At 60.2% G+C, this 26297-nt stretch overlaps 1 protein-coding gene across 2 annotated transcripts in view; it reads right to left on the bottom strand.

Moving 5' to 3' along the window:
* KIRREL1 (kirre like nephrin family adhesion molecule 1) overlaps positions 1-26297 on the bottom strand; it is a 114545-nt gene that overhangs the window by 14706 nt on the left and 73542 nt on the right. For both annotated transcript variants that reach the window (XM_036442497.2, XM_036442498.2), the window contains exons 2-4: positions 7266-7415; positions 5481-5630; positions 342-499 (exon numbers count right to left, since the gene is read on the bottom strand). In XM_036442497.2, the coding sequence (XP_036298390.1) occupies positions 342-499; positions 5481-5630; positions 7266-7415 (458 nt within the window). The remainder of the gene's footprint in view (positions 1-341; positions 500-5480; positions 5631-7265; positions 7416-26297) is intronic.

The following is a 26297-nucleotide window of genomic DNA, read 5'->3' as shown; positions in this document are numbered from 1 at the left end:
CCGTCAGCGTCCTTGCTGTGAGCTGGACGGAACACCTAACTCAAGAAACTCCGGGGAGGGCCGGAATGGCTGTCCACAGAGAGCCAGCATCCACATGCCCGCACAGAGGGGGTGTCTCCTGGCGGAGCGGTTCTGACCACCGTTCGTGGTCTCTGCTCAGAATGGCACCATGAACCTGGGAGCTCCTTTCTCTTCTCCAGGCCTCTGTGTTCCCAATCACATAACAACATAACAACAGACCCTTAAGGCCCCTTCCCTGTCTGCATCCGCGTCAGCCCCAGGAGGAGGGACAGGTGACCTGGGAGGAGGCCCCGGAGGGGGTGGGAGCGTGCGGGTCTCACCGTGCTGGCCACGGCGCCCTCCTGCTGCGCCCCGTCCCGGAACCAGGTGATGGTGGCCGCGGGCTTGGCACTGAAGGCGCGGCAGGTGAGGTTGTGGGGGATGCCCGCCTGCAGCAGAAGCACGGGGCCCCCGTCGATCCTGGTGTCCTCCGGGGGGACTGCGGGAGAGAGCAGAGCCGTCGGGCCAGGGTCTGGCACTGCCCTGCCCCGGAGGCATCCCTCTCCTGGTGCGTCCGGCCTGGGGGAGGCGGTGCCACGGGCACCCCCCAAACGGTAGTCACTCCACCTGTGCCTTCCTGTGGCTTCCCCAAGGCCCTCCCTCCGCTCACAGCTTCCTCCCCTCCTTCAGCCATTCTTACAGCCTGGGCGGTATTCTGATACCATATCTGCCATTCTCAAGGCTACGTACTATGAGGGGAGTGGCCTCAAGTCAGGAAAGGGTGGGGCTAGCTCAAGGTTTGAGTCCAGCTCCTATGGATGGGGGAGGGGCAGGGGGCAGAAAGAAGGGTAGTGGTGGCCTGGCACAGAAAGATGCCACCTCTCATCTCTGCATTTTCTTCCTTCTGTCCACTCCCCGCTATCTGTTCCTCTGCCCTGGGGCAGCCAGGGCGGGGAGGGGGTCTGCTACAGCAGGTCCCCAGTGGCTCCTGAGGCTCTGGCCCATTCATCACAGCCGGCAGGTCACTCCCGCCTAAGTCTGGGCCCCTCCTGAGGTCCAGCACCTCAGCCTGCTGCTCAGGGCTCCTCCTGCTCACGTCCTCTTCTCTCGCTCCTTCCCTTCCTGCTGAAGGGCTGCCCATCCTGACTGCCTCCTTCTTGCCGCACAAGGCCTTTCCCCTGCCCCCCACCACCACCTCGTGGTCCGAGGTGCCACCCGGAGCCCCTCCCACCAGGCCCCTGTGCTTGGGTCACCGATGCTGACTATCCACACTCCGCCCACCAGGATTCTTATTCCCGGGAAAGCAGAGCCGGTCTCACTGATGCTCACAGCCTCTGTGCCCAGCACGTGCTGAAGCAGGCTCTCGCTAAGTGCTTCAGACACCGAGATGCAGGCAATCGGGGACTGTCCCCACAGCCCTCCGCCTGCTCGGGTGAACGGGCCACTGCGCCCTGCGGCAGGGACTGCTGCTGCTTTTCTTACAGCTCCAGCGTCCGGCCCCGAGCTGGGTGCGGCCGTTCCCTGAGTCACTGAGTACACGCTACTGACGAGACAGGCGGACACATTTTGATCACAACCTTTCTGGCCCACCTGGTGCTCACGGGGCCAGAAACGCAAAGGGTTTGCTTGTCGTTTGCTGGGAAAGACTCGGAGGGGCTGAGGGAACCCCCCGAGTGGCCCTGGAGGCCCTTGGAGTCAGGGCTGGGCAGGACGGAAGTTGAGGGGCCGCAGTTCCAGCAGAGTCTGTCCCAGAAGCCCTGCCCCACGCGCATGCGGAGCGGCAGAGGGAGAGCATGGAGGACCCGCTGCCCGGTCCTGACCCTGGCGCCTCTGTGAATTCTCTCACGATCTCGGGTGAGCCCCTCAGTCACTGAGCCTCCGTTTCTTCAACAGAGACCTGCTCTGGGGCCGCACGGAGGTCACGGGGCCCTGGGTGTGGGCTGGGCTGTGCGGGGCCCAGGGGACCTGGGGTACCTGTTCGTTTTACTGGGTAGCCCAGTGGCCCGCAAACACATTAGTCCACAGAGCCAAATAGCAACAGGACAACGATTGAAATTTCTTTGGAAAGCCAAACTTTTTAAACGTCAACTTCTTCTAACGCCACTTCTTCAATATAGACTGGCCCAGGCCGTGGTATTTTGTGGAAGAGCCACACTCAAGGGGCCAAAGAGCCACAGTTTGCTGACCACGGGGCTAGCGAGTCACCCCCGGACTGCCTGGCTTCTCCTCTTTGCTCTACGGGGTACCCGGGCCCCAGGCCGGATGCGGGGGGATTGGGAAATGGTGGAAGAGAAAAGTGGGAAGACAGAGAGCTGCCACTCAGGGTCTCCTGCTCCGCCTGGGCCCGCCCAGGTCACGCCGGCCATCATGTCCCGGAGGGAGGTGCTGGCTGCGGCCAGGCCCTGGCGTCCGGGCTGTGGGACGGGGGGTGAGGGACACTCCAGACACAGGAGCCCCTCCTGTGAGCGGCTTCTCTTCCCCCCGGCTCTCCCTCCCCCCTGCACCGGGGGCCCTTCGGGAAGATGGCCCATTTGGCACCTGCCACTTGCCCACCTTCCCCTGAGAATCTGGGGCAAAGAGAAAGCGGTTGTAAACGTGTATGATCAGCCCTCGGTGAGACAGCACCCGACTGTTTACGAACACGTTTTTATGATGCGTGACAAATTTGCGTATCCATGTGTACGTGTCGGTGGCCTGTTTCCTTGTTTGTATAATTGAAAAAAGAACGTCCTGCCCTGGCTGGTGTGGCTCTGTGGGCTGAGCATTGCCTGTGCACCAAAGGGGTCGCAGGTTCGAGTCCGGTCAGGGCACCAGAAACAAAAGAACAGACACCTATTCCCCGGGGCTGTCAGCGGGAAGGGAAGTGAGGTCTGAGGTCAGGAATGTGACGGCCCGGGGAGCACGGCCATCTCCACTGAGTGCTCATCAGGGGTCACAGTGCCTCGTGCATATGATGTCATGAACCCTCATTAATGACACACGTATGCCATTACTCCTCTCATGGCAAATGCCACGACTCCCAAGCTACAGAGGAGGTGCGGAGGCCCGGGAAGGTGAGCAGAGGTCTGAGCTGGAGGGCCGGGCCCGCTGAAGGAGGAGGAGGTAGATCTGCAGATGGAGATGATGTCTGTCTGCCTTCGGGGCGGGGAAGGCAGCTTTCAAAGCCTCGCTGCGGGAGGCGGAAAGGCCGTCAGTGAAGAGGCAGCCTGGATGGGGCTGGCGGAGAGAGCACGGCGGGGCCTGGCTGCTGACTGGGGGGCTGGAGCCAGCCCCGGGCGGGGAGGCTGGTCCCGGGCACCGGACACCGCCCACACCTGACCCCGTCCGGCCCCGTGGCCGGGCCCCAGGCTGCCGGGAGCAGAAGCTGCGTGTGCGCAGGTCAGCGGGGAAGGACCTGAGGAATGTCCTGCCTTCTCGTCGCTCCCCTGAGACCCGGGCGGGCGGGGAGTTTGAGAATTGGAGAGAGACAAGGAGGGAAAGGAAGCGGTCAGACTAACCTTCCACCTTTATGCCTGGGGCCTGTTCCCGCTTCCCTCGCCTGCCCAAGTCTCCCTGATGGCTACAAAGGTCCACACCCTCAGCACCAGCCCTGCCCTCCCACTCATGTGCCTCACTGGCTTGCAAGCTTTTTAACAAGTGGCTCCCCCCTGCAGGGCTCCCGTTTATAGCCTCCTCTTCCAGGAAGCCTTCCTGGATTGAACCAAGCCTCTGGATACCAAGGGAAGGCCTGGCCCTGCCATGTCTAGGGGTTTGGTTGGCCTTTCTTCGTCTGTCTTTATTCCTGTAGTGCTCGGGAGGGAGGGAAAGGGAAGGGAGGTAATCAGACCTTCTAATTGGGCCGGGGGCTCTCCGGGGCACTGTGCCAGCGCCTAACACAGGCGTCAGAGAGGGGAACGGAAGCCCACAACCCCCCTGGAATGCCTGCTCCAGCGTGGGGCTCACACCCTCCAACCAGGGATGGAAGAGGGCGTCTCATCTTCCCACGCCCACCCCTGGCGGCCGACTAACGCCTGCCCCCAATCTCAGGCCTGCTCCTCGCGAACTCTCCCCACTCCGTCCTCTCCAGAGAGGAAAAGCAAGTCCCCTGCCACCGTCCTCTGTCCTGGTCCTGCAGGGCCTCTGCAGCCAGCAGTCCCGGCTGTGGGCTTCCTCTCCCGTTCGCCCAGAACCCACGCTCACAGCTCCTGGCGCGGACCGATAAGAAAACTACCGTCTTGCCGAGACCAGTTAGGCTCCGTGGATACAGCGTCAGCCTGTGGACTGAAGGGTTCGATTCCAGTCAGGGGCAATGTACACTGGTTGCAGGCGCATCCCTGGTGGGGGGTGTGCAGGAGGCAGCTCGTCAGTGTATCTCTCTCATCGATGTTTCTAGCTCTCTGTCTCTCTCCCTCTCTCCCTTCCTCTCTGTGAAAAATCAATAAAATATATTTTAAAAAAAAAGAAAAGAAAGAGAACTACTGTCCAGAGGTCGTGACCTCTCCTGACTTTGGTGCAGAAAACGGCCCAGGTCTCCTGACCCCAGCCCGGGGCTCTGCCTGCCACACTCAAAGGATTCGCAAGCCTCCTCCTAACCCCAGGAAAAAGCTCCCTGGTGTTCGAGCTCGCTCCTCTCCCACCTGCCTCCTTCCTCCTCCCCTCCTGGGCCTTCCCCACTTCAATGAGCTCTGGTTAGAGGAGGGAGGAGGGGAAGCGGGCAGATCAAACAGAGGCAGGAGGAAGGGAGGGGCTGGCGGAATACAAAGAGGAATAGGAGGGTCGCAGGCAGGTGGGAAGGAAAGGCAGAGACAGAAACACGAGGCGGAGGCCCAGGGAGAGCCAGGGAGCATGAAGGAACAGAAAGATTGTGGGGCCGGAGGTCCTGAAAGAGAGGCCGGGCATGCCCCAGCCAGTGTGGCTCAGTGGATAGAGCGTCGGCCTGCGGACTGAGGGGTCCCAGGTTCCATTCCGGCCAAGGCCACATACTCAGGTTGTGGGCTCAATCCCCAGTAGGGAATGAGCAGGAGACAGCTGATCAATGAATGATTCTTATCATCGATTCTTCTCTTTCTCCCTCTTCCTTCCTGTCTGAAATCAATAAATATATATATTTTTAAAAAGAGAGGCCGGCAGTGGAGCAGGACACTCTGGCCCTGTGTGGGGAGAGGCCCATCAGCATGGAAATGGCCCTGGAGCTGCTGCAGAGGGGCATGGGCTGTGGCTCTGGGGTGGCAGCTGATCCATGGTTCTCAGTCATCCTTGGTGTTTCTCTCTCCCTCTCTCCCTCTCCCTTTCTCTCTGAAATCAATAAGAATATATCAATCAGAAGAAAAGAAGTTGAAAGAAGAAGATGGGAGGGAAGGCTCGGGGGAGAGGGCGGGGGCAGGCGTGAGGTAGGAGCAGAGGGAGAAGGGAGGTGAGGGTGGGGCAGGGGAAGCGGAGGGACTGCGATGCCCAGAGGAAGGGCAGGGTGGCTGTGGGCACCGAGGGAGGGAGGGCATTACTGAGCACAGTGAGCTTGGCCCGCCGGGAGCGCAGGGCGGCCTCCGTGGCCTGGCACTCGTACGAGGCGTCGTCAGACAGCTCGGCGTCCGTGATCTCCAGGTTGTACTGCCCGGCGTCCGCGGAGCCCACGACCCGGTACCGAGGCCAGGCTGCAGGGACAGAGAGGGGCGCCCAGCGTGAGCCCACCCACTGGGAGCCGCCTGAATGACCCCACACATCCTTCCTCCCCCGCGTCTCACCCCCCCAGGGCCGCACCCCACCCCAAGCCAGCACGCCACCCCCCCCCCTCTCCTGAGAACCCACCTCAGTGGAAAGGGATGTGGATGCCGTGACGCCATAACCCCCACAGGGAGGCTGGGGCCGTGACGCAGGAGGAGGAGGGGCAGGTGGAGACGGGAGGGAGGTGGGGGGGTGGGGGAAAGGAGAGCAAATCTCTAAAGCAGTTTGCAGAAAATGGTCCCTCGTGATAATAGGAAAGAGAAAGCAGTAAGGAAGAGAGGGGGAAGAGAAAGAGGAGGAAGAGAGGGGGGATGTGGGACATTGCAGCACAGACATGAGCTCACCCTCACCTGCCCAGGGAGGGATGGGGGGGCAGGTCCCCCCAGCTCCCTGAGGAGCCCCGAACCCCGAGACCCTGCTCCCTAAAGAAGCCGTAGGGGGGGAGGAGGGGGGCCTCAGAGAGTCAGGCTCTGTGATTCTGGCCTCCTTTGCTACTGCCCAGCCCCTCCCTCTCCTGCCCCCGCCTCCTGCACCTCCCCCCTCCCCCCCCCAGCTCCCTCCTACTCTCTCCCTCTGTCCGGAGGCCATTGATTCTTCTCACCCATACCCATTGATCTCTTTCTCTCCGTTTCTTTCCCTTCCTATCATCAATAGATCCACCAGACCTATCTCTTCCCTTAATCAGATTGCTTTATACACACAAACCTCCCACCTGCATTAACACCCACCCACAGCCAGCCGTCTCCCCCCTCGACAATGACGAACACGCACAGTCCCTCCCAGGTCGTCACACGGCTGTGTGATGAGCGGCGTGCTTTCACAAAGCACATTCTCATCTGGTTCGAAACCCACACATGCACTAACCGGACGGGCAGGCCTGGGACTGTTACACCATTTTACACGGCGGCCGGCCAAGGCCGCCCAGCAGGAGGGGGCAGAGAGCACCAGCACCTGGGGCTGGACCCGCAGCTCCTCTGCCAGGCAGCCGCTCAGAGAATCGGCTGACTTTGGAATTCAGGGGGTTGCGTTTTGGTTTATTTGTTTGTCTGTTTATTTAACTTATTACCAACTCTTTGCTTCAGCACTGGCTCCGGGGCGCTTAATAAAAGCTTGTTGAATAAATAGACAAATAAACAAGTGCTCAGGCTGATATTAGAGTGCGTTTTCAGCCTCTGAGCAGACATTGCTGGGCGGGGGCGGGGGCAAAGCCAGTGGCATAAGCTGGCCTGTCTCTCTCCTGCTCTGCAGAGAACGCCCCCAGCACCTCCTGCTTCCCCTCCTTCTGCCTGAAGCAGCTCTCCTGGTGTCTGTCTGTCTGACCTCTTTTGCATGAAGATCTCCCGGTTTCCTTTGGTCTCTCACTGCCTTTCTGAGCGAGTCCACGGGAAGAACCAAAGAGGAGCAGGGTTTGGGCGAAGCTGGCTGGGAGGAGAGGAGAGAGCCCGGCCACACCCCCGGGAAGAGCCTGGAGCAGAGGGGAGGCCGAGGCCGGCCGGAGTCTGGAGCGGGGAGGGGGGACAGAGGAAGGGCGGTCTGGATGGGGCTGGCTGGGTGACCCCACTCACCTTTGAGCCCCTGGCCCATGCCCAGCGCCAGCCCGTCCTTGGTCCATTGCACGATCCCCGAGTAGTTGAGCAGCACGCAGGGGAGCACGGCCCGCTGTCCGGCCACCACGGTCTGGTCGGCTGGCTCCTGGCTGAAGCGCGTCTGGGTCCCTGGCAAAGCCAAAGGCGGCACCGGGTAAGGAGAGGCGAGGGGAGAGTGGTGCCACCCAGAGGCAGCCATTCCAGCTCCTGCTCCACCCTGCATTGGCTGGAGAGAGAGGAGGCCTGGGCCAGGGCCCTCCCGTCTGCCCACTTCAGCCCAGCGCCTTCCCTGCAGGATGTCACACGCTCCCCCCGATCCCTCCCTCCCTCCCTCCGCGGTCCTGGAACGGTGTCAGGAGCCGAAGGGCTCAGCAACCATAGGAAATGGCAAAGGCCCGGAGGCCGGGCTCCAAACCCTCCCAGCTGGCAGGTGAGGACACGGAGGCCTAACCCAGGCTGCCCAGTGGATGAAAGGCAGAGCGGGGATTCGAACCGGAGCCGCAGAGCTCCAGGCCCCGGCTCTTCTCTCCCGCTGCCCCCACTTGGCGCCCGTGTCAGTCAGCACAGGCTCACAGTGCTTCATGAAGGCGTACTGAATAAATAACTAAGTTCTCAGGCTGATGTTATAATGGGCTTGGCCTCTGAGCACACACTGCGGGGCAGGAGGCAGAGAGGCTGGAGCAAAGGAGGCAGAAAGCACATTCCAGCTCCAGGAAGCCCGCGCCAACGCTGCCCAGAACGCCGCGGCCCCCTGAGTCCCGAGGCCTGAACGCACCATTCACCCAGCTTGCACACGCCCTGTGTGAGCCAGGGTCCGGGAACACGCATGTGCAACCGTGTGGCCCCGCTCCCTGTGAGTGCGCCCAGCCAGTGCCGAGGGCAGCTCCTCGGGGGCAGGTGGGTGTATGTGGGCACAGCGGCCGGGTGGCTGTGTGTGACCCGGCTTCGTGGCACCCGCCCCGCCCTGTGTGCGGAGCCCGGCTCTGTGGGGGCTGCACACGCCCGGCCCCGGCTCTGTGGGGGCTGCATCCAGCCGCCCCCTGGCCGCCGGGCCGGGAGCACTGGGTGAGAGGGCCGCAGAGTCCCTGCCTTTCACTGTGGGGCCCGAGTGGAGCAGGGACCTGGACGGCGGTTCCTCCTCCCCACCCCTCCCTGCTCCCGCCTGCAGCCCACCTGCCCAGCCCTGAGGTGGGCAGCCCTGGGCAAGGCACACAGCCTCGGGGCAGAGCCTCAGCTCCCCTACGTGCAGGGCTGTGGGGAGGAGGGCAGAGATGGAGGGGCTGCAGGACAGCGAGGGAGAGGTGTGCGGCATCCTACCACGCCCGAATCTGCCACACGGCGGTACCCCAAACCAACTTCCCCAGGCCTCCTTCCCCCCTTTCCCTCTGTAGCCCCGTGTCTTCACAGAGACCCCCAGCCCAAATCTGTTTCCAAAATGTCTCTGAGTCTCCGTTACTCTGGGTATAAGGAAGCAAACGAAACCCGCCCCTCCCCATTCCAACACGTCCCTGTAAGTAAAGACAGTATCCTTGTCTGTCCCCCCTCTTCTTTCCTCCTCCAGCTTCCTCTCTCCCCTTCTTTCCAAGCCTGCTCCACTTCCAGGAAGACCTCCAGGATTGGCCTCTTAGCTCCCTGGGCAAACACAGCTTGTCCCTGGGATCTCAGGTAGTCTGTGCCCCTGCTTGTGTTTGCCACGGGACACAGGGCGGTGGGTGGGTGAGGTGTCTGCCCTCCCTGATTTTTTTGTTTTTGTTTTTTAAAATATATTTTATTGATTTTTTACAGAGAGGAAGAGAGAGGGATAGAGAGTCAGAAACATCGATGAGAGAGAAACACCGATCAGCTGCCTCTTGCACACCCCTCACTGGGGATGTGTCCGAAACCAAGGAACATGCCCTTGACCGGAATTGAACCCGGGACCTTTCAGTCCGCAGGCCAACGCTCTATCCACTGAGCCAAACTGGTTTCGGCTGCCCTCACTGTTTACCAGAATGAGAACCTCTATTCAAGGCCAAGGGCTGTGGCATCTTTCTCCTCTAAATTTCCCTGCATGTTTAACATCCAAATCGGTGCTGCGCGTAGAGGGGCCAAGAAGAGGGGGCGGGGCCAGGAGTGACGGATGGCCAGCTTGTGACTGAATGCACAGAGGAGCATCTTTTGGGTAAGCGGGCAAACCCGGCTCTCCGGGTCTGCAGGGGATCAGGGAGTGGGACGCAGGGCTCCTCCTCCACCCCTGCCAGCAGCTCCCCAACTCTGCTGACCTGGCAGTCCGCCTGTGTCTGCCAAAGCGGCGAAGGATGGGCTCGCCCGTATTTCCAGGGGAGGAGGTGGGTCAGGTGAGCAGCCAGCATTATTAATTCAGGCACTGTCCTCATTATTATTTAAATTTATTCATATCATTGCGCATTTCTCTAGTGTAGCTTCACGCTGCAAACTCTCCACCACACTCCTGTTTCTCCTTCCCCAGCCCCCAGAGCCCGAGTCAAGGGCTTGGGAGAGGGGCAGGCGGTGAGCCTGGGCTCGGAGGTGGAATTGATATTCACGGCTCTCCTGCCCGGGGCTGGGGCACCCTGGTCTCCTGGCGAAGTCTCCAAGGACAGGGAGGAGCTGGCTCCTTGTCCACCGAAGCCAGCAGGCAGAAGCCCTTGGGGTCAGAGCCAGAGGGCGGAGTCCGTGACCTTGGCCTGCTCCTCCCCTGTTTGGCCTGTGTGTGCTCACCTTTGCAATGACTCCAAAGACAAGTCTGGACAAAGAGCTGCAAACGTCCCTTTTAGGAGCACAAGCCCAGGAGACAGACAGGCTCACCCCTGGCGAGCTGTGTGACCTTGGCCAAGTCACTTACTCTCTAAGCCTCACTGCCTTTATTGGCGAACTGAGGGATGCAAACACACACACACACACACACACACACACACACACACACACACACACCCCAACCCTGTGAAGGCTGAAGGAATGAGGCTGACACGCCAGGGGCATTCCTTGCATGTGCCCAGTAGGGGGAGCTATGACCCTTCTCTCTCCCGGGCGGGGTAAGTAGAGGGACTGCTGGAATCCCGAACAGCGACGTGACAAAGAAGGTGTGTGTCCTGCTGGGGACCCGGAAGTGAAATGCCTCTTGGTGTGGGAGCCATCTAGCCTGGAGGCTGGAGAACGGAGACAAGGATCCTGAAGAGAGTCCAGAGAAGGGAAGCGGAGGGTTTGGGGCAGCGGTGCTCAACCTTCCTAATGCGGTGACTTACAGGATGAGACCCGCTAGCAGGGTCCCCTGAGACCATCGGAAAACACAGATATTTGCGTTGCGATGCATCAGTAGCAAAATTGCAGTAGCAATGAAAGTAATACGATGGCTGGGGGTCACCACAGCATGAGGAACTGTATGAAAGAGTCGCGGCATTAGGAAGGTTGAGAACCACTGGCCTAGGGGGATTGAACTCCATGGGAAGGCAGCCTAGATCCTGGCCCCCAACAGCCCCTGCAGCCAAGACAGAGTGAGACAGAGTCCAGTGCCCACAGGTTGGTCCGTGATGGGGAGAAAGCCCCAAGCCTGCACTGCCAGTCCCGTTCTCTCTCTTCTGCACACTCCACACCTTTGTCGCCCCTCTCGCCCGTGGCCAGGCCTTTCCCAGATGGGCCACTGCTCTCTCTCCTCCTTTGGGATTCAAATAATTACCTCTTCTGGGAAGCCCTCAGTCACTGGCCTGCGAGCCCTCAGAGTCTTCGCTCTCACATCTCACCTCAGCGACAGAAGGTCCACCCTGCACTGCTCACCCATCCCCGCCCTGCCCCAGGGGTGGGGACATTGTCCCTCGGAGCTCCAGCCCCATCACCTAGGGGGCCTGGCTGCCAGCTACACAGCAGGATGGGGATATTTGGTTCTGAGCAGGTCTGCTGAGTGACAGAATGAGAGTGACGACGTGCCTGGGTCAACGGTTCCACCTGAGGAACAAGGAGAGGAGGCAGGGTGCCCTGCCCAGGCCAGGCCAGGCCACAGAGCCCGGCAGAGGCAGGGCCCGGGGGATGGAGGGACAGGCCAGGGTCCCCTGCAGCAGAGGAGAAGCATTGTGGGGCAGGGCTGGCAGCCCTAGGAGGCTCCCTGGAGGAGGAGGTAGGCCAGAGGGAGGATACAGAGCTCTGGAAGCTTCTGACGCAATCATGGGGTGGTGGTGAGAGAATATGGGGACGGTGAGGAAAAGCCTAGAGAGTGAGCCTCAGACTCGGGCCATGATCCATCTCTGTCCCCTGGGCCTCTCCATCTCCCCTCAGACCCTGTCGCCTCACCCCGGACCCTTCTCCAGCACCTCCCACCTCTGTTCCCAGCCCCGATCTTACCGGGTGACGCAGCCTTCCAGCTTTGTTCGCCCACCCCCTCCTCCATCCTCAGCACCTCCATCCTCAGCACCAGGAGCCCAGCTCAGCCTCTGGGTGTGAACACACCTCCTGTCCCACAGGGCCTAGCCTGGGGGCTGGGGCGCGGCTCCCCTACAAAGGCCCGGTAAAGGCAGAGGGGTGGAACCCCGTTTTGTTTTGTTTTTTAATTGATTTTGTACAGAGAGGAAGGGAGAGGAATAGAGAGTTAGAAACATCGATGAGAGTGAATCATCGATCAGTTGCCTCCTGCACACCTCCTACTGGGGATGTGCCCGAAACCAAGGTACATGCCCTTGACGGGAATCGAACCTGGGACCCTTCAGTCGGCAGGTCGACGCTCTACCACTGAGCCAAACTGGTTTCGGCTGGAACCCCATTTTTGACTGAGAACTAAGTGACCTCTAACTCCAGCACAGAGAGGACGAAAATGCTTACAGATTCTCAGACATGGGTCATATATACTTCTTGTGAGCATACACGTACTAGCACACACAAGGGCACATCCAACCCCTCCCACAACCACCCCCCCCACACACACACACACGCCTCTTCTGTACCTGTGCGTGCATGTCCATGTCTCTGCTCCCCATGGGCATCTGTCTGTGCCCATGTCACAGTACATGTGCCCGGGCAGTCATGCTCCCAGAGCCTGCCGGCCTGGTCTGCCAGGAACCGGAGAAGGAGGGGGCCAGGCCCTGTCTCCCCAGATTTACCCCGGGAGCAGTAATGGACCCCTGGGCTGAAGCAGTCCCACACTCTCTGCCCGGGATAGCTGCCCGTTCCAAGACAAGCCTTTGGTTCACACTGACCGTGCTCAGACGGAACTAAATCTCTCCACACTCCACTCTGCCGCCCGCTCTCTGCTCTCCCCGCTCGCCCCGCCCCCAGTGACTCCCCATCCAATCCCAGCCAGTCCTGTCCCCCTCCCCCTCCAATCCCAGCCAGTCCTGTCCATCCTGTGAAAAGTACAACAGCCAGAGAGGGCGCCTCCCATGGGGTCCTCCCACCAAGAAACAGGATTGCCTTCCCTGGGCAGGCCCAGCGGAGAAAGGGAAAGAAGAACTGAGGTTCGCATGGGATAGACAGAAGGTGGAGGAGAAGGGGGGATGGGGGAGAGGACAGACAGGAGAGAAGGACAGACACTGGTCCCTGGAGGCAAATGGAGAATCAGGTTCCCGGTTCACTAGGCCCTTGGGACCAGCAGCTCTTGGGAAGGAAGCACCAGGTCTGCCCAGCCCACGGGCATCAGGCCTGTGGCTTCTGCCTCAGAGAGCCCAGCCCAGAGGCTGCAAACGTCCACATGGCTGTGACTTCCTCTCCCACAGACACGTTTGCAAACAGTCAGACATTGGCACCCCCACTCTCCGCCCACCAGCACTCGCCTTCGCTTCCAGTCTGGAATGAGAGTGACTCAGTGAAGAGCGGGGGCCTCAAATGCCCGATTCCCCGGGCCCAGCAGCCTTCGCCACCTCCCCACGTGGGCTCCTCTCTCAGCCCAGGAGGCCGCGCCCATGGGCAGAAGGCCGGTGTCTCCGCCCGCCCCCCACCGCTGGGCCAAGCCTCCCTGGTGTGTGCCCAGGGCGGGGCAGGAGACGGGGTGCGTGTGTGTGCGCGTGTGTGCGTGTGTGTGTCTTTCCAGGGGCCACATGGGGTGTGAAAGTGGCCGCTCTCTGGCCTGGTTTTCTCGCCTGTGAGCAGACCACGGAGGCCGGCCATAGGCCTGGCCAGTATTCAGTGAGAGGCATAGGAGCTGACTGGCCAGCGAACAGTCACCCAGAGAGGCAGAGACAGATTCCTCTGAGGCCGGGACCTGGCCCGATGCGGCCTGCGGGGACAGAGAACGCCGGGCCGGTCAGGAGGTGGGGGCCCGTCGGTCCTGGCTCTGCCCCATCCAGCTGAGTGAGCCCGGGAGGTCACCTCACTCCTCTGGTCTCAGCTTCCTGAGGCTCTATCCCACATGTGTCAAACACAAGGCCCGCGGGCCAAATCCGTCCCGCCAGGCCTTGCAATGTGGCCCGCACCGCGCTGTCATCACTGCACTCCGCTGCGTTTCCATCACAATGACAGTTTATGACTGTTCAGTAAACCATTCGGCCCGCGATTTAGGCTGGATTTTAGATTTTGGCCCCTTCTCTGATTGAGTTCGACACCCCTACTAAAGAGAGGGGGCCGGATTACTTGGCCCCGCAGGCCTTTCCAGCTCTGATGGTCTCAGATTCTGCCCTCCTGGGACCTCGGCCACACCTGCTGACACACCTCAGGACTCACCCCGGGCCCGGCCCCCGCAGGCTGGGAGGAAGAGCTGGCATACCTGGGCCGGCCCGGCATCCCCTCCCCAAAGGGTGGAGAGGGAGGTCTGGGGTTTGTGCACTAACAGGGGCTGGGAGGTGATCGGGTCTCTGAAGTGACCTGCCAGCCCAGGCCCGGTCACGAGGACTGAGCTCCCGAATAAAAAAAGACTTGCAGCCCGGCAGTGTGGCTCAGTGGTTGAGTGTCAGCTTATGAACCAGGAGGTCATGGTTCAATTCCCAGTCAGGGCACAGGCCCAGGCTGCAGGCTCAATCTCAACCGGGGGTGTGCGCAAGGTAACCAATCAATAATTCTCTGCCATCATTGATATTCTTAATCACACACACACACACACACACACACACACACACACACACTAGAGGCCTGGTGCATGAAATTTGTGTATGGGTGGGGGAATGATGTCTGACTGCCCTCGAGTGATGTCTGTGTATGGGTGGGGGAGTGATGTCTGACTGCCCTCGAGTGGGCAGTCAGACATCCCTCACAATCCAGGACTACTGGCTCCCAACTGCTCGCCTGCCTGCCTTCCTAATTGCCCCTAACTGCTTCTGCCTGCCAGCCTGATCACCCCCTAACCACTGCCCTGCCAGCCTGATTGATATCTAAGTGCTCTCCTGCCAGCCTGTTTGCCCCTAACTGCCCTCCCCTGCAGGCCTGGTCCCCCTTCTCCCCCCACAACTGCCCTTCCCTGCAGGCTTGGTCACCCCCAACTTCCCTTCTCTGCTGGCCTGGTCACCCCTAACTGTCCTCCCCTGCAGGTTTGATTGCCTCCAACTACTCTCCCTTACAGGCCTGGTTCCTCTCAACTGCCCTCCCCTGCTGGCCATCTTGTGGTGGCCATCTTGTGTCCACATGGGGGCAAGATCTTTGACCCCATGGGGGCACCCTCTCCCCCCTGTGTGTTGGAGTGATGGTCAATTTGCATATTACTCTTTTATTAGATAGGATAAAAGACTGACAGGTGCAGCTGAAAACACTGTACCCATCCCCCCGCCCCATTGGGACCTCCACCCCCTTCTACCCTGCACTTGGGCTAAACCTGATCTGGCAACTCGATGTAAACGGGCTCTGGCAGGGGATCCTGCAATGCTTTGTGGGAAGGACAGTGGCTCTGTGAGCTCAAGGGATACGGGCATAGAGCAGGTATGGCGGGAGGGAGCGGGCACAGAGCAGGTATGGGAGGAGGGAGTGGGCACAGAGCAGGTATGGGAGGAGGGAGTGGGCACAGAGCAGGTATGGGAGGAGGGAGTGGGCACAGAGCAGGTATGGGAGGAGGGAGTGGGCACAGAGCAGGTATGGCGGGAGGGAGCGGGCACAGAGCAGGTATGGGAGGAGGGAGTGGGCACAGAGCAGGTATGGTGGGAGGGAGCGGGCACAGAGCAGGTATGGGAGGAGGGAGCGGGCAGAGAGCAGGTATGGTGGGAGGGAGCGGGCACAGAGCAGGTATGGGAGGAGGGAGCGGGCAGAGAGCAGGTATGGTGGGAGGGAGCGGGCAGAGAGCAGGTATGGCGGGAGGGAGCGGAAACAGAGCAGGTATGGCGGGAGGGAGCGGGCACAGAGCAGGTATGGGAGGAGGGAGCGGGCAGAGAGCAGGTATGGTGGAGGGAGCGGGCACAGAGCAGGTATGGGAGGAGGGAGCGGGCAGAGAGCAGGTATGGTGGGAGGGAGCGGAAACAGAGCAGGTATGGGAGGAGGGAGCGGGCACAGAGCAGGTATGGGAGGGAGCGGGCACAGAGCAGGTATGGCGGAGGGAGCGGGCACAGAGCAGGTACGGCGGGAGAGAGCGGGCACAGAGCAGGTATGGGAGGAGGGAGCGGGCACAGAGCAGGTATGGCGGGAGGGAGCGGGCACAGAGCAGGTATGGCGGGAGGGAGCAGACAGGGAGGAGGCAGGGGTGGGGAATGGCTCTGCTGGAACACGGAGCTCCATTCTGGCTTCAGCAGGCAAGAGAGGCCTGCAGGAGAGAGGAGGCAGGTGGCTGGCAGGGACTCCAGCTCAGACGGGATGAGAGGCGAGAGAACAAAAAGACAGAAGGAGGGAAGGAGATGAGCGAAACGTCAGCTAGGACAGCCATGGAGCCACCGAAGGCTGGAAGTGCTGGAGAAGGCCAGAGGAGCCAGGGTGGGAAGGAAGGAGAGGAAGACATGACCTGCCTGCCCTCCTTCCCGCCCCCCCTCCCGAACCTACAGAAGCAACAGAGGCAGGTGCCCAGTGCCGGCAGCCCCAGCCCAGGGACGGGGAGGAAAGGAACTGACACAGGACACTGAGAGACGGCCCGCGTGCAGAGACAAATGAGAACACCGCGGAGAAAAGGACGGAGAGTCACAGGTGGACAGAGAGCACGCTGGCGGCGGGGAGAGGAGGAGAGGCTGGTCTGAGGGCAGGGAGGAAGGAGGAAGGCGCTAAGGTGACACGGCTCTGAAGGAGGCAGGCAGAGACTAAGGCAAAGAGACAGGGAGGCGAATGAGAAGAAAATTAGATTAAAAAGAGAATCTGAAGGTGAGAGCTAGAAAGGGCTTTGATCACCAACCCAACACATTTATTTTGAAGAAGCTGAGGGTCAGCAGAGGAGAGAAGAGCGATCTGAGGCCGGCTTGTCTCCAAATTTCTGGCGGCCTCTGAGCCAGCGCCCCCAAGCGCCCCGGGGCCGGGCACACCCCAGGCCTGCTCGCCCTGTGTGGATGGTGGGGGCCAGATGGGGGGTGAGGAACGTACCTGGAACCCTCCCTCCCTACAGGAAGGGAGCTGAAGGGGGCGTTCAGAGAAAAACCATGCAGAGGCCTGGGAAGGCAGATACAAAGAAAACAAGACCATCTGGGAGAGAGAACACGAGGAGGAGAGAGGGAAGAAACTGGAGAAGGCCAGGGGCCGTGCGGACAGATGGGAGGGGAGTTTGGGAGCATTTAGGTCGGAGAATTGGAGTGAAATCCTTGAGGAATGGAAGGGATTTTTGAAGGATTAGCCAAGGGCAGGGGGGAGGAGCGGAGAGGCGGGCTGTATCTGAGGTCATTCCCGAGGCAGCTCAGGGCAGGACCAGGCCTCTCCCCCCAGAATAATGTCCCAGGTGGTGGCTGCCTCCCCCGGGGCATCCTCGCCTGCTGGAAGGAGATCAATGAGTCGTCCTGTCCACACACACACACCCTCTCCCACCGCCACCACCACCTTTTCAAGGGCAAACCGAAAGTCTGTCCTGGGGCCTAACTTCGTTCCCTCCTCCTAAGGGACCCCTCTCCTCTCGCTCCTCCTGGGCAGGTGCTGGTGCACAGGCCTGCACAGGGAGTTCAAGTTCGGCTCCGAAGGCCCCCTCTGGAGGCTTTAGCACTCTCCGTCACCACTGCCAGGAGCAGGGCTTCCGAGTACAATCTGATGGTAGCCAGTATGACCCCCTGGGGCCCTTCAATAGGCTCAGCGCCCAGAAAGAGATGCCAGCTGGTCCCCAGACGCTCGGCAAAGAGATCTACCTCCGGGCGCCTTTAGAAACAGCTCCAGGGCGGCTCAGCCTTGCACCTGGGAAATCCAGAAGAGCGAGCGGCAAGGAGGGCATTTTCTCCTTTTCCTTGAGACTGAAGTGCCAGAGGGAAGCCCAGGCCTTCTGTTAGCAGCTAAAAGCTCGTAAGGACACTGCTCTACTTCTAAGCTGAATGAGCTTTGTTTACCAGAGGCCCAGTGCACGAAATTCGTGCACAGGTAGGGGGTCCCTAGTGGCTGCTGGCTGCCAGCTGCGGCCTTCCTTTATTCCGTGCCACCCCCTGGTGGTCAGTGCACGTCATAGGGAGCAGTCAAACTCCCGGGCGGTCAAACTCCCGAGGGGACAACCTGCATATTAGCCTTTTATTATATAGGATACTTTCCACCTCCTCTCAGCCCCCTCTGATCGGGGGAAGGCCAGGCAATAAGAACAGGACCACAGACGATAGGTAAGAGGTTTCTTACGGACCCTGGGAAGCTGGAGGATGAGCTACAGGCGGGAAACAGGGCTGTAGAAAGACGAGGCCCCTGGGGAGCCCAGATGCATCCCTTACTCAGGAAAGAAAATACATTTTGAGAACAAACCAAGGACAGGACCCACTTTGATTTGGTTGCTGGGCGGGGACCCCGATCCCCTCTGGGAGTCTGCCTCAGGGATGCTGACCCTTCGCCGGTACCAGGAACGGGCTGGGCTGGGTTTTAACTCCACAGAAAACGAACGGCCTCATCATCAGGCTTCAAGATCCTGGCAGGCGACCGTGGACCACGGACCCTGCAGCCCTTATCCCGCCCCTTCCCGCCTGCTCACAGCCCTGCTTCCTTATCCGCCTGTAACCGGCCACCACAGGAGCGGGGAGAGCGGAGCTCACAGGATGGCCTACTGCCCGCCATGCTGCCGGCGGGACGGGAATAAACGCTCACGTAGGACTCAGCCCTGTCTCTGCTCAGTTTGACTCCAGCTGTGACAGGCGGCCCAGACCCGTTACGTTGTGTCCAGTATCACTTCCCTTAAAATAAAATAATAATAAAATAAAAAAAAGCTGAAACCGGTTTGGCTCAGTGGATAGAGCATCAGCCTGAGGAATGAAAGGTCCCAGGTTCGATTCCGGTCAAGGGCATGTACCTTGGTTGCCGGCACATCCCAGTGGGCGGTTGTGCAGGAGGCAGCTGGTCGATGTTTCTCTCTCATCGATGTTTCTAACTCTCTATCCCTCTCCCTTCCTCTGTAAAAAATCAATGCAATATATTTAAAAATAAATAAATTTCTTTTAAAAAAATTTTTTTAAAGAAAAAGAAAAACAGCAGATCCAGGTGTTAGATCCCATCTCTCCCAGCGCCGGGAAGCCTGCCTCACAGACCGTTCTGCGGCTCCCAGCGCTGGCAGGACGGATGGCCTGCCGGAGAGCGGGGAGCAGCCAGTGCGGGAGGCGGGCTCTGACGGATGCTCTTCACATCGGCCGCTCGGAGGAAGGCCGGCTGTGCAGACTGCTGCGGCCTGTGACACGGGTGTGGCCCCGGGCCCGCTCCCGAGCCTCGTTACAAGCCCCAGAACAGACATTAATGACTGCGGCGCCCGGGGCGGTGGACTTTTTGATTCGTGTGCGAACCTTCTAATGGTACATGGCAGCGAGCGCCTCACCAGCGGCTCCAGACAGGGCAGATGAGCACAGACGAGCACCTGACAGCCCCGGTTCTGAGGCCCAGGCTCACTCCGGGCCCCTCTCAGGGCCGGCACTTTGACAATCCTGCCCACACGCCTCACTCACTGTCTCCTTCCTTTGGGTGCACACCTATCACATGATCAATTTGTGTCAGTTCCATCGAGGTGGACCGAAAGGATGTGCAGCACCCAAGTTTAAAGGAAGGAATTCTGATCAGAGCCATCTGCAGGGGAAAGAACAGTTCAAAATGGTGTAGGATGGAGATCAAAGACGCCAGGAAAGCTTCTGTCCCCTGGCGATTAATCAGTGAAATACAGCCAGGCCTGGACAGAATCCTGTTTCGTTTAGACCTACAGTTTAGTCTGTAGCTGCACTGTGTTTCATTCTGGCATATATATATATATATATATATATATATATATATATGAATGATTGATTTTTTACAGAGAGGAAGGGACAGATAGCCAGAAACATCGATGAGAGAGAAACATCGACCAGCTGCCTCCTGCACACCTTCTACCAGGGATGTGCCCGCAACCAAGGTACATGCCCTTGACCGGGATCGAACCCGGGACCCTTCAGTCCACAGGCCGACGCTCTATCTACTGAGCCAAACCGGTTTCGGCTATTCTGGCTCCTTTTCACCTGACTAAATTGTGAGGTAACAGATGTGTCTTCGTTGTGCATCTTCCACATTTACTAGGACAAAAGGCTTCGCCCATAACAGGCACCCTCATTGTGATCACCTAAATTAATAATGAATGGACAACGCACCTGCACTCAGTAAAAGTTAACTCGATTCCATACCCATTCACTCAGGGAACAAACATGTTTGGTGTCTACTACCGACCAGGCCCCGGCCTGGGCTCTGGGCCTCGAAGCGAACAAGACAAACCTGGTCCTGCCATCTCCCAGCTCCCAGGCAGGTCCACAGCCTCAAGTACCTGGGCATCAGCAAACGGGCATCCTGAGGGGGCGGGACACAGGAAGCACCTCTGACCAACGAGCGAGCTGCATGTCCCACAGGCCTGGCTTCCCTGTAGCAGAGACCCGTATCTCCTTGGCCTTTGTCAGCTCCAGGCCCTTTCTTTCTCCCTTCCTTCCTATTTTTTATATATATTCTTCTTGATTTCAGAGAGGAAGGGAGAGGGAGAAGGAGAGAGATAGAAACGTCAATCATGAGAATCACTGATCGGCTGCCTCCTGCACACTAGGTGTTCACCAGGGGCAGGGGGCAGGGGGCCTGTGCGGGGAGCTCCGTAACTAACAGCTGGAGAGGGGGTTCCCCATCGGCGGGGAGGCACAGGGGGGAGCGCAGGAGGGGGTCCTCCGGGGTTGGGGATTCGGGGCTGGAGGCTCGGCTCTGTCCGCTCCGGGCGCTCCGTGTGCTGCAGGGGGCTCGTAAGGAAGGTATGGATTCCCCGCTCTCATCCCTTTCACACCAGCTCCTCTGCCTGCGCCCTCCTCCGCTTCTCACACGCTCCCTTTTCACCCCGAGTTCCGCTGCTCGGGGGAGCCCCACTTTGCTCACTTGCCCATTTGTCTTGGGGCCGGTGCCAGCCTCAGGACTGGCCAGAGGCCTGAGGAGAAGCCCGGGGCGCCCCCCTGAGGAAGAGGCTCATCGGCTCCCACCCGCCCACAGGGAGCTGCGGGGAGGCCGGGCAGAGGGGCAGACTGCAGCCTGAAAGGAGCCCGGAGAGCAGCCCGCCGCTTCCCTCCCATGCTCTCTGCTTCCCGCCTCCCCTTCCAACCTCCCTGCTCCCCTCCTGGTGAGACGGGGAGGGTCTCCCCTCCTTCACCTCTGGTCTCTGCAGTAACCCAATGCTCTCCCATCTCGCTGCCCAGGCCTCCGTGTGGATGGGCTCCCGCTGATTGCTTGTGACACCAACCTCAATGCAAATTTAGCGCCTGGTGTCCTGGAGGAGCCAATATTCCTCCTCCATTACCTCCCTGCAGGGGGACAGGCGGGCAGTCCGAGGAGCAGCTAATGCCTGATGCGGTGAGTCCGCCAGGCTCACAGTCCTGGAGGAAGGATGAGGCGGTGGGAGGAGGTCCTCAGGGAGCCCATGGGGCCCCAGGAGCGAGGAAAGGGCAGAGGAGGGGGTGGGGGCAGGGCGGACTGTGGGGAGCCATCAGAGCCCCCCGGACGCCCGGCTTTCACCGAGTGCACGGGCAGATTCTCAAAAATGGAAGGTGGGGATGGGAGCCGCTTGACCTTTGCTCGGATCCTTCTGGAACTTCCTTCCTGAGCCACGGCTGGAATCCTGGCTTTTCACTCAGCCGCCCCCTACACAATGGGCAGGGGCTGGCGGGGAAGAGGAGGGTGGGTGACCTTAGAATCCCGTCCTTCACCCTGGAATGCAGCAGGGAGGGGGAGGGGCCTCCCTGCCCGGGGCCTCTACCCCAGCCTCCCGCTCGCTGCACCTGTGTCCTTTCCCAACAGGACCACCTGCTCCCGCTGGGGAGCCAGAGAGGCCGGCGCCCTCGGCCCTCAGCTCGTGGCTGCGGAGGGCAGGACAGAAGGCACGCATCAGCCCAGGAGGCTGTGAGCGGAGGGATGGGGCTGGAGGCTCTGAAGGAAGAAGATGGAGGAGGAAGGGCAGCCTGAAATGAGAGCCAAAGGGGCCGCCCGATGGGACCCTGGGAAATGGATGGGGGGAGGGGGATGATAAGAACCATCGCTTTAGGGCAAGAGGGGAAAAAGGGATTCCACCGGAGAAAGACAGAGGGTCCCGCGGGTGTGAAAGACGGAGTGTGAGAGCCTGGACCCGGGGTGCACGGGCTCATCTGTGACTGTGGACAGAGATGGAGCGGGAGGGACCAGGCTCAGAGACCCCGGAGCCGGAGCCGGAGCCGGAGCCGGAGCCGAGAGAGAGGACAGAGCCACCAGGCCCCACCCCATGGAATGCAGGACACAGGCCTCCTGCCAGGAAAGGGGAAGGAGGAGGCAGGAGGACAGGGGAAGAGGCTGGCGCTGAGGGGTGGCAGATGGCTGCTGTCATTAAATGGATTCCAGGGCGTCCAGGAAGCCTGGAGCGGAGACGAGCTGGGGGAGCGGTGGGGGGAAGGGGTGGGGGGAAGGAGGGAGCAGAGCCTGGGAAGGAGGAACTTGCACGGAAGCCCCACACCAGCCTGTGTAGGTTTTACTAACCTGATCCTCTTTCGTGCATCAACAGGAACCCCTACCCCAACCTCAACCCCAAACCTAAGCCTGACCATCATTCTAAACCCAAATTCTCACTAGAACCTGAGCTTCTTCTCGTCTCAGTGTCTGGCCAGCAGTAGGGATCAATAGATGTTGATAGAAAAAATGAGCACAGCCCTGGCCGGTTTGGCTCAGTGGATAGAGCATCGGCCTGTGGACTGAAGGATCCCAGGTTCGATTCGGGTCAAGGGCATGTACCTTGGTTGCAGGCACATCCCCAGTAGGGGGTGTGCAGGAGGCAGCTGATCAATGCTCTCTCTCATCGATGTTTCTAACTCTCTATCCCTCTCCTTTCCTCTCTGCAAAAAAAAAAAAAAAAAAAAAAAAAATCAATAAAATGTATTTTAAAAAAAAAAAAAAGAGAGAGAATGAGCACATAAACCAATGTGTAGCCCCCATCTTTAACAGTCACCCCTGCTTCAAGCCTGGCCCCTCCTTGCCTGCCCCAACACCCATCCTGGCCACTGGTCAGTCCCAAGCTCCAGTTCTGCCTGGATCCCTACCCTAACCCTGGAGGCCGCTGTCCGCAAGGACACCCTCCCTTCAGTAACGCTGACCTCAGGGTGCTCCGTCCCCAGGCCCCTGGCTAGATGGCTACCATTCATCTGGGCAGGCAAAGGGAGAGACAAACATAAGCCATCCGTCCAACCTGCAGGCCGGTTCAAGGGGGCCATGGAGGCCCCCGTATTTTCAGACTCATTGTGGGGGTGATTCCTGTCCTAACCCAGACCCCCCCGAGCGTTCTGCTCCAGGAGCTGGGTCCTGGGAAGTGGCTGAACAAGGCTGTGAGGTTCGCGCCAAAGAGAACCTGATGCTTGTGACACCAGGAAAGCGAGTTGGATCCGAGGAGGCGGTTTGAGCAGAGGGAAGTGGGACATCCTAAGACTCAGGGAACAGACCCCGCGTCAGGAGGCAGCCTGCGCTCCTTCCGCCACAGCCGTGACCCAGACACAGGGCCCAGGAGCCCTTCGCGGGGTGCGCCCGGGACCCCGCATGGACTCTGAGGCCGGCACCTCTCCCTCTGGGCCCGGCCCTCCCTCCTGGAAACTCCAAGGCGCAGGGCTCTCCCAGCTCTAGGACTGAGGCCCCGGAGGGAGCCGAGGGTTCTGTTCTGTTCCTGCTGCAGCTCAGCCTGGTCCCTGGGCGCGCGGTGGGTGAGCGGGTGCAGACACCAGCTGGGGGGAAGGGGGGGAGCAGGTCTGCTCCCCTCTGATGTGTCTGGAAGGTGTTCGCCGCAGACACATCTCCCAGGGAGACCGCCCATCCCTCCCTGACCACTTTGTGGTAGAAAGACCTTTTGGGCCGAAACAGGTTTGGCTCAGTGGATAGAGCATCGGCCTGCGGACTGAAAGGTCCCAGGTTCGATTCGGGTCAAGGGCATGTACCTTGGTTGCGGGCACATCCCCAGTAGGAGGTGTGCAGGAGGCAGCTGATGGATGACTCTCTCTCATTGATGTTTTTAACTCTCTATCCCTGTCTCTTCCTCTCTGTAAAAAAAATCAATAAAATACATTAAAAAAAAAAAAAAAGACCTTTTGGGCACCAAAGCGCCTGCAAGCTGCCCAAGTTCTGCCAAAGTCAGGACCAGGCCCTCAGGCCGAGGACCCGGCCCCGGGTGAGACCCGCTGCCTCTGGCCAGCTGTCACCCCCGTGCACGGCCACTGCCTCGGCTTGGCGAGGGGCCTCCAGGCATCGCTCAGTGACAGACGTGAGCCTGGAAAGCCGGGGGCGGGGCAGGGGAAGGAGAGAGAAAGACGGAATAATAATGAGGGATTTTTAATAACTCGTCAGCTGCGGTGTCAGCGGAACCGCAGTTTTCTGTTGGGAAAACTCGGTGAGGAATTGTCTTCCTCGGAGTGCGAGTCAGAAGGACTGGGGGGGGGGGGGGGGGGGAGGCGTGCTGCTCACCCCAGCCCCACCGAGCTGGGAGTGAGCACGGGCTGGCTGGCGGGGGGGATGGCCTGCAAACAGAATGGCAGAGCCTAGGCCCGGCCCTCTGGGGGCTTCCACTCGGGGCCAGACCCCCGGCCACAGACACAGCTGCAGCCACAGACACGGCCGCCGACAGGAGCGATCCATTGCAGACGGTACCGGCCCAGGCACGCCACCCTCCGGGAGACAGGGCTCCAGCCTGCTCCTGAGATCCATCAGCGGCAAGGCGACTGCCTGCTTATCAAAAGGCTTCTTCTCTTTACCTGATAACCCACGGAGGAATTGCCTGAAGGAGGAGTGCCATCCAAGAATGTTCCAGAAAGCCCCGGGGACCGCATTTCCAACGGCCTCGCTTTTCAGACGAGGACGCCGAGGCCCAGCGACACCGCACACACAGTTGGTGACAGAAACCCAGGCCTCCTAAAAAGCGATCGCTTACAGAAATAGAATTTCCATACCCTTCTCCAGGGGGCCGAGTGCGGCTCTCCAGCGTGCCCAGGGCAGCTGTCGGTTGAGTGGGAACAATGGGGTAACTCGGAGTAACCCACCATACCCATACCCACCATACATCTTCCCTTTTCCTCAGATGGCTCTGGGCGGCTTCCTGGGGGCAGTGGCTTCAGCTGGAGGCTGGGTAAGGGAGACATTCCCGAGCCTCCGGAGTGACAGGCGGACGGTGGACGGTGGCTCAGTAGTTAGAGGGGAGTATTCTGGGCCTGTGAAAAGCCCTGGGACGGCATGGGAAAATGGGGGCACTTTTTTTTTTTTTTAATATATTTTATTGATTTTTTACAGAGAGGAAGAGAGAGGGATAGAGAGTTAGAAACATCGATGAGAGAGAATCATCGATCAGCTGCCTCTTGCTCACCCCCTACCGGGGATGTGCCCGCAACCAAGGTACATGCCCTTGACCGGAATCGAACCCGGGACCCTTCAGTCCACAGGCCGATGACGCTCTATCCACTGAGCCAAACCGGTGTCGGCAAAATGGGGGTACTTGTAACACACACGTGTGAAAGGCACGGGGGCCGTGACGGGAGGTCTGAGAAGGTCAAAGAACCCACAGGCGCCGTGGCTCTGAACAGGCTACCGGGTCCACAGAAATGAGCCGGGTCCCCTCGAAGCCCTGGCAGCCTGCAGAGAGCACCCCCCCACACACACACATACACACACACGCGCGCGCCCCAAAGAGAGCAGAGAGCGGAGCGGAGCCCCTCAGCTGCCGTCACTGCAGGCCACGGCGCTGGGAGCAGGGGACCCGCCCCTCAGTCCCATCCACACCCAAGCCCCTGGGGCGGCGGCACCTCTGCACCCAGGCCTGGCACCTCTGCACCCAGGCCTGGCACCTCTGCACCCAGGCCTGGCACCTTTGCACCCAAGCCTGGCACCTCTGCACCCAGGCCTGGCACCTCTGCACCCAGGCCTGGCACCTCTGCACCCAAGCCTGGCACCTCTGTACCCAGGCCTGGCACCTCTGCACCCAGGCCTGGCACCTCTGCACCCAAGCCTGGCACCTCTGTACCCAGGCCTGGCACCTCTGCACCCAGGCCTGGCACCTCTGCACCCAAGCCTGGCACCTCTGTACCCAGGCCTGGCACCCGCCAGGCACTGTCCTCGGGTCTGATGGGCAAAGCAGCCAGGGCCTTTCCAGAAGGCACGGGAGGACAGGCGCTGTCCTCGGGTCTGGAAGAGGTGGGGAGGGACGGGGGAGGGCCCTCCACCCCCTGGCAGAAGGCCAAGGCTGCAGGATGCCTCCCCGTTTCAGAAAGAGAAGCCGGGCGCCTGGGACTGGGCACACGCTCGTCCTGAGAGAAAGCCGGTGGTGGCCCCGGCTGCCAGCCCCCGCCCGCAGCCGCCGCTCGCTCTGGAGGATGTAAAGTGCTATCTAAACGTGATGCATTATTAACACTTTAGAAATCATATTTCACAGCCACCCAGCTGGAGCCGGGAGATGAATTCCTCCTTCTGCTCTCGGGCTCGGGAGTTATTGTTGGAAGCGGAGGTGACAGCTGTGACATGCAGCCGGGGCCGGGGAGGGCGGCGGAGGGCGGGGGTCCCGGGCGC

Source organism: Pipistrellus kuhlii, unplaced genomic scaffold (assembly GCF_014108245.1).
Source record: "Pipistrellus kuhlii isolate mPipKuh1 unplaced genomic scaffold, mPipKuh1.p scaffold_m20_p_18, whole genome shotgun sequence".
Classification (NCBI taxonomy): Eukaryota; Metazoa; Chordata; class Mammalia; order Chiroptera; family Vespertilionidae; genus Pipistrellus; species Pipistrellus kuhlii.
Note: the sequence above shows the minus strand (reverse complement) of the source record. Positions and strands in the feature narration are given on the sequence as shown.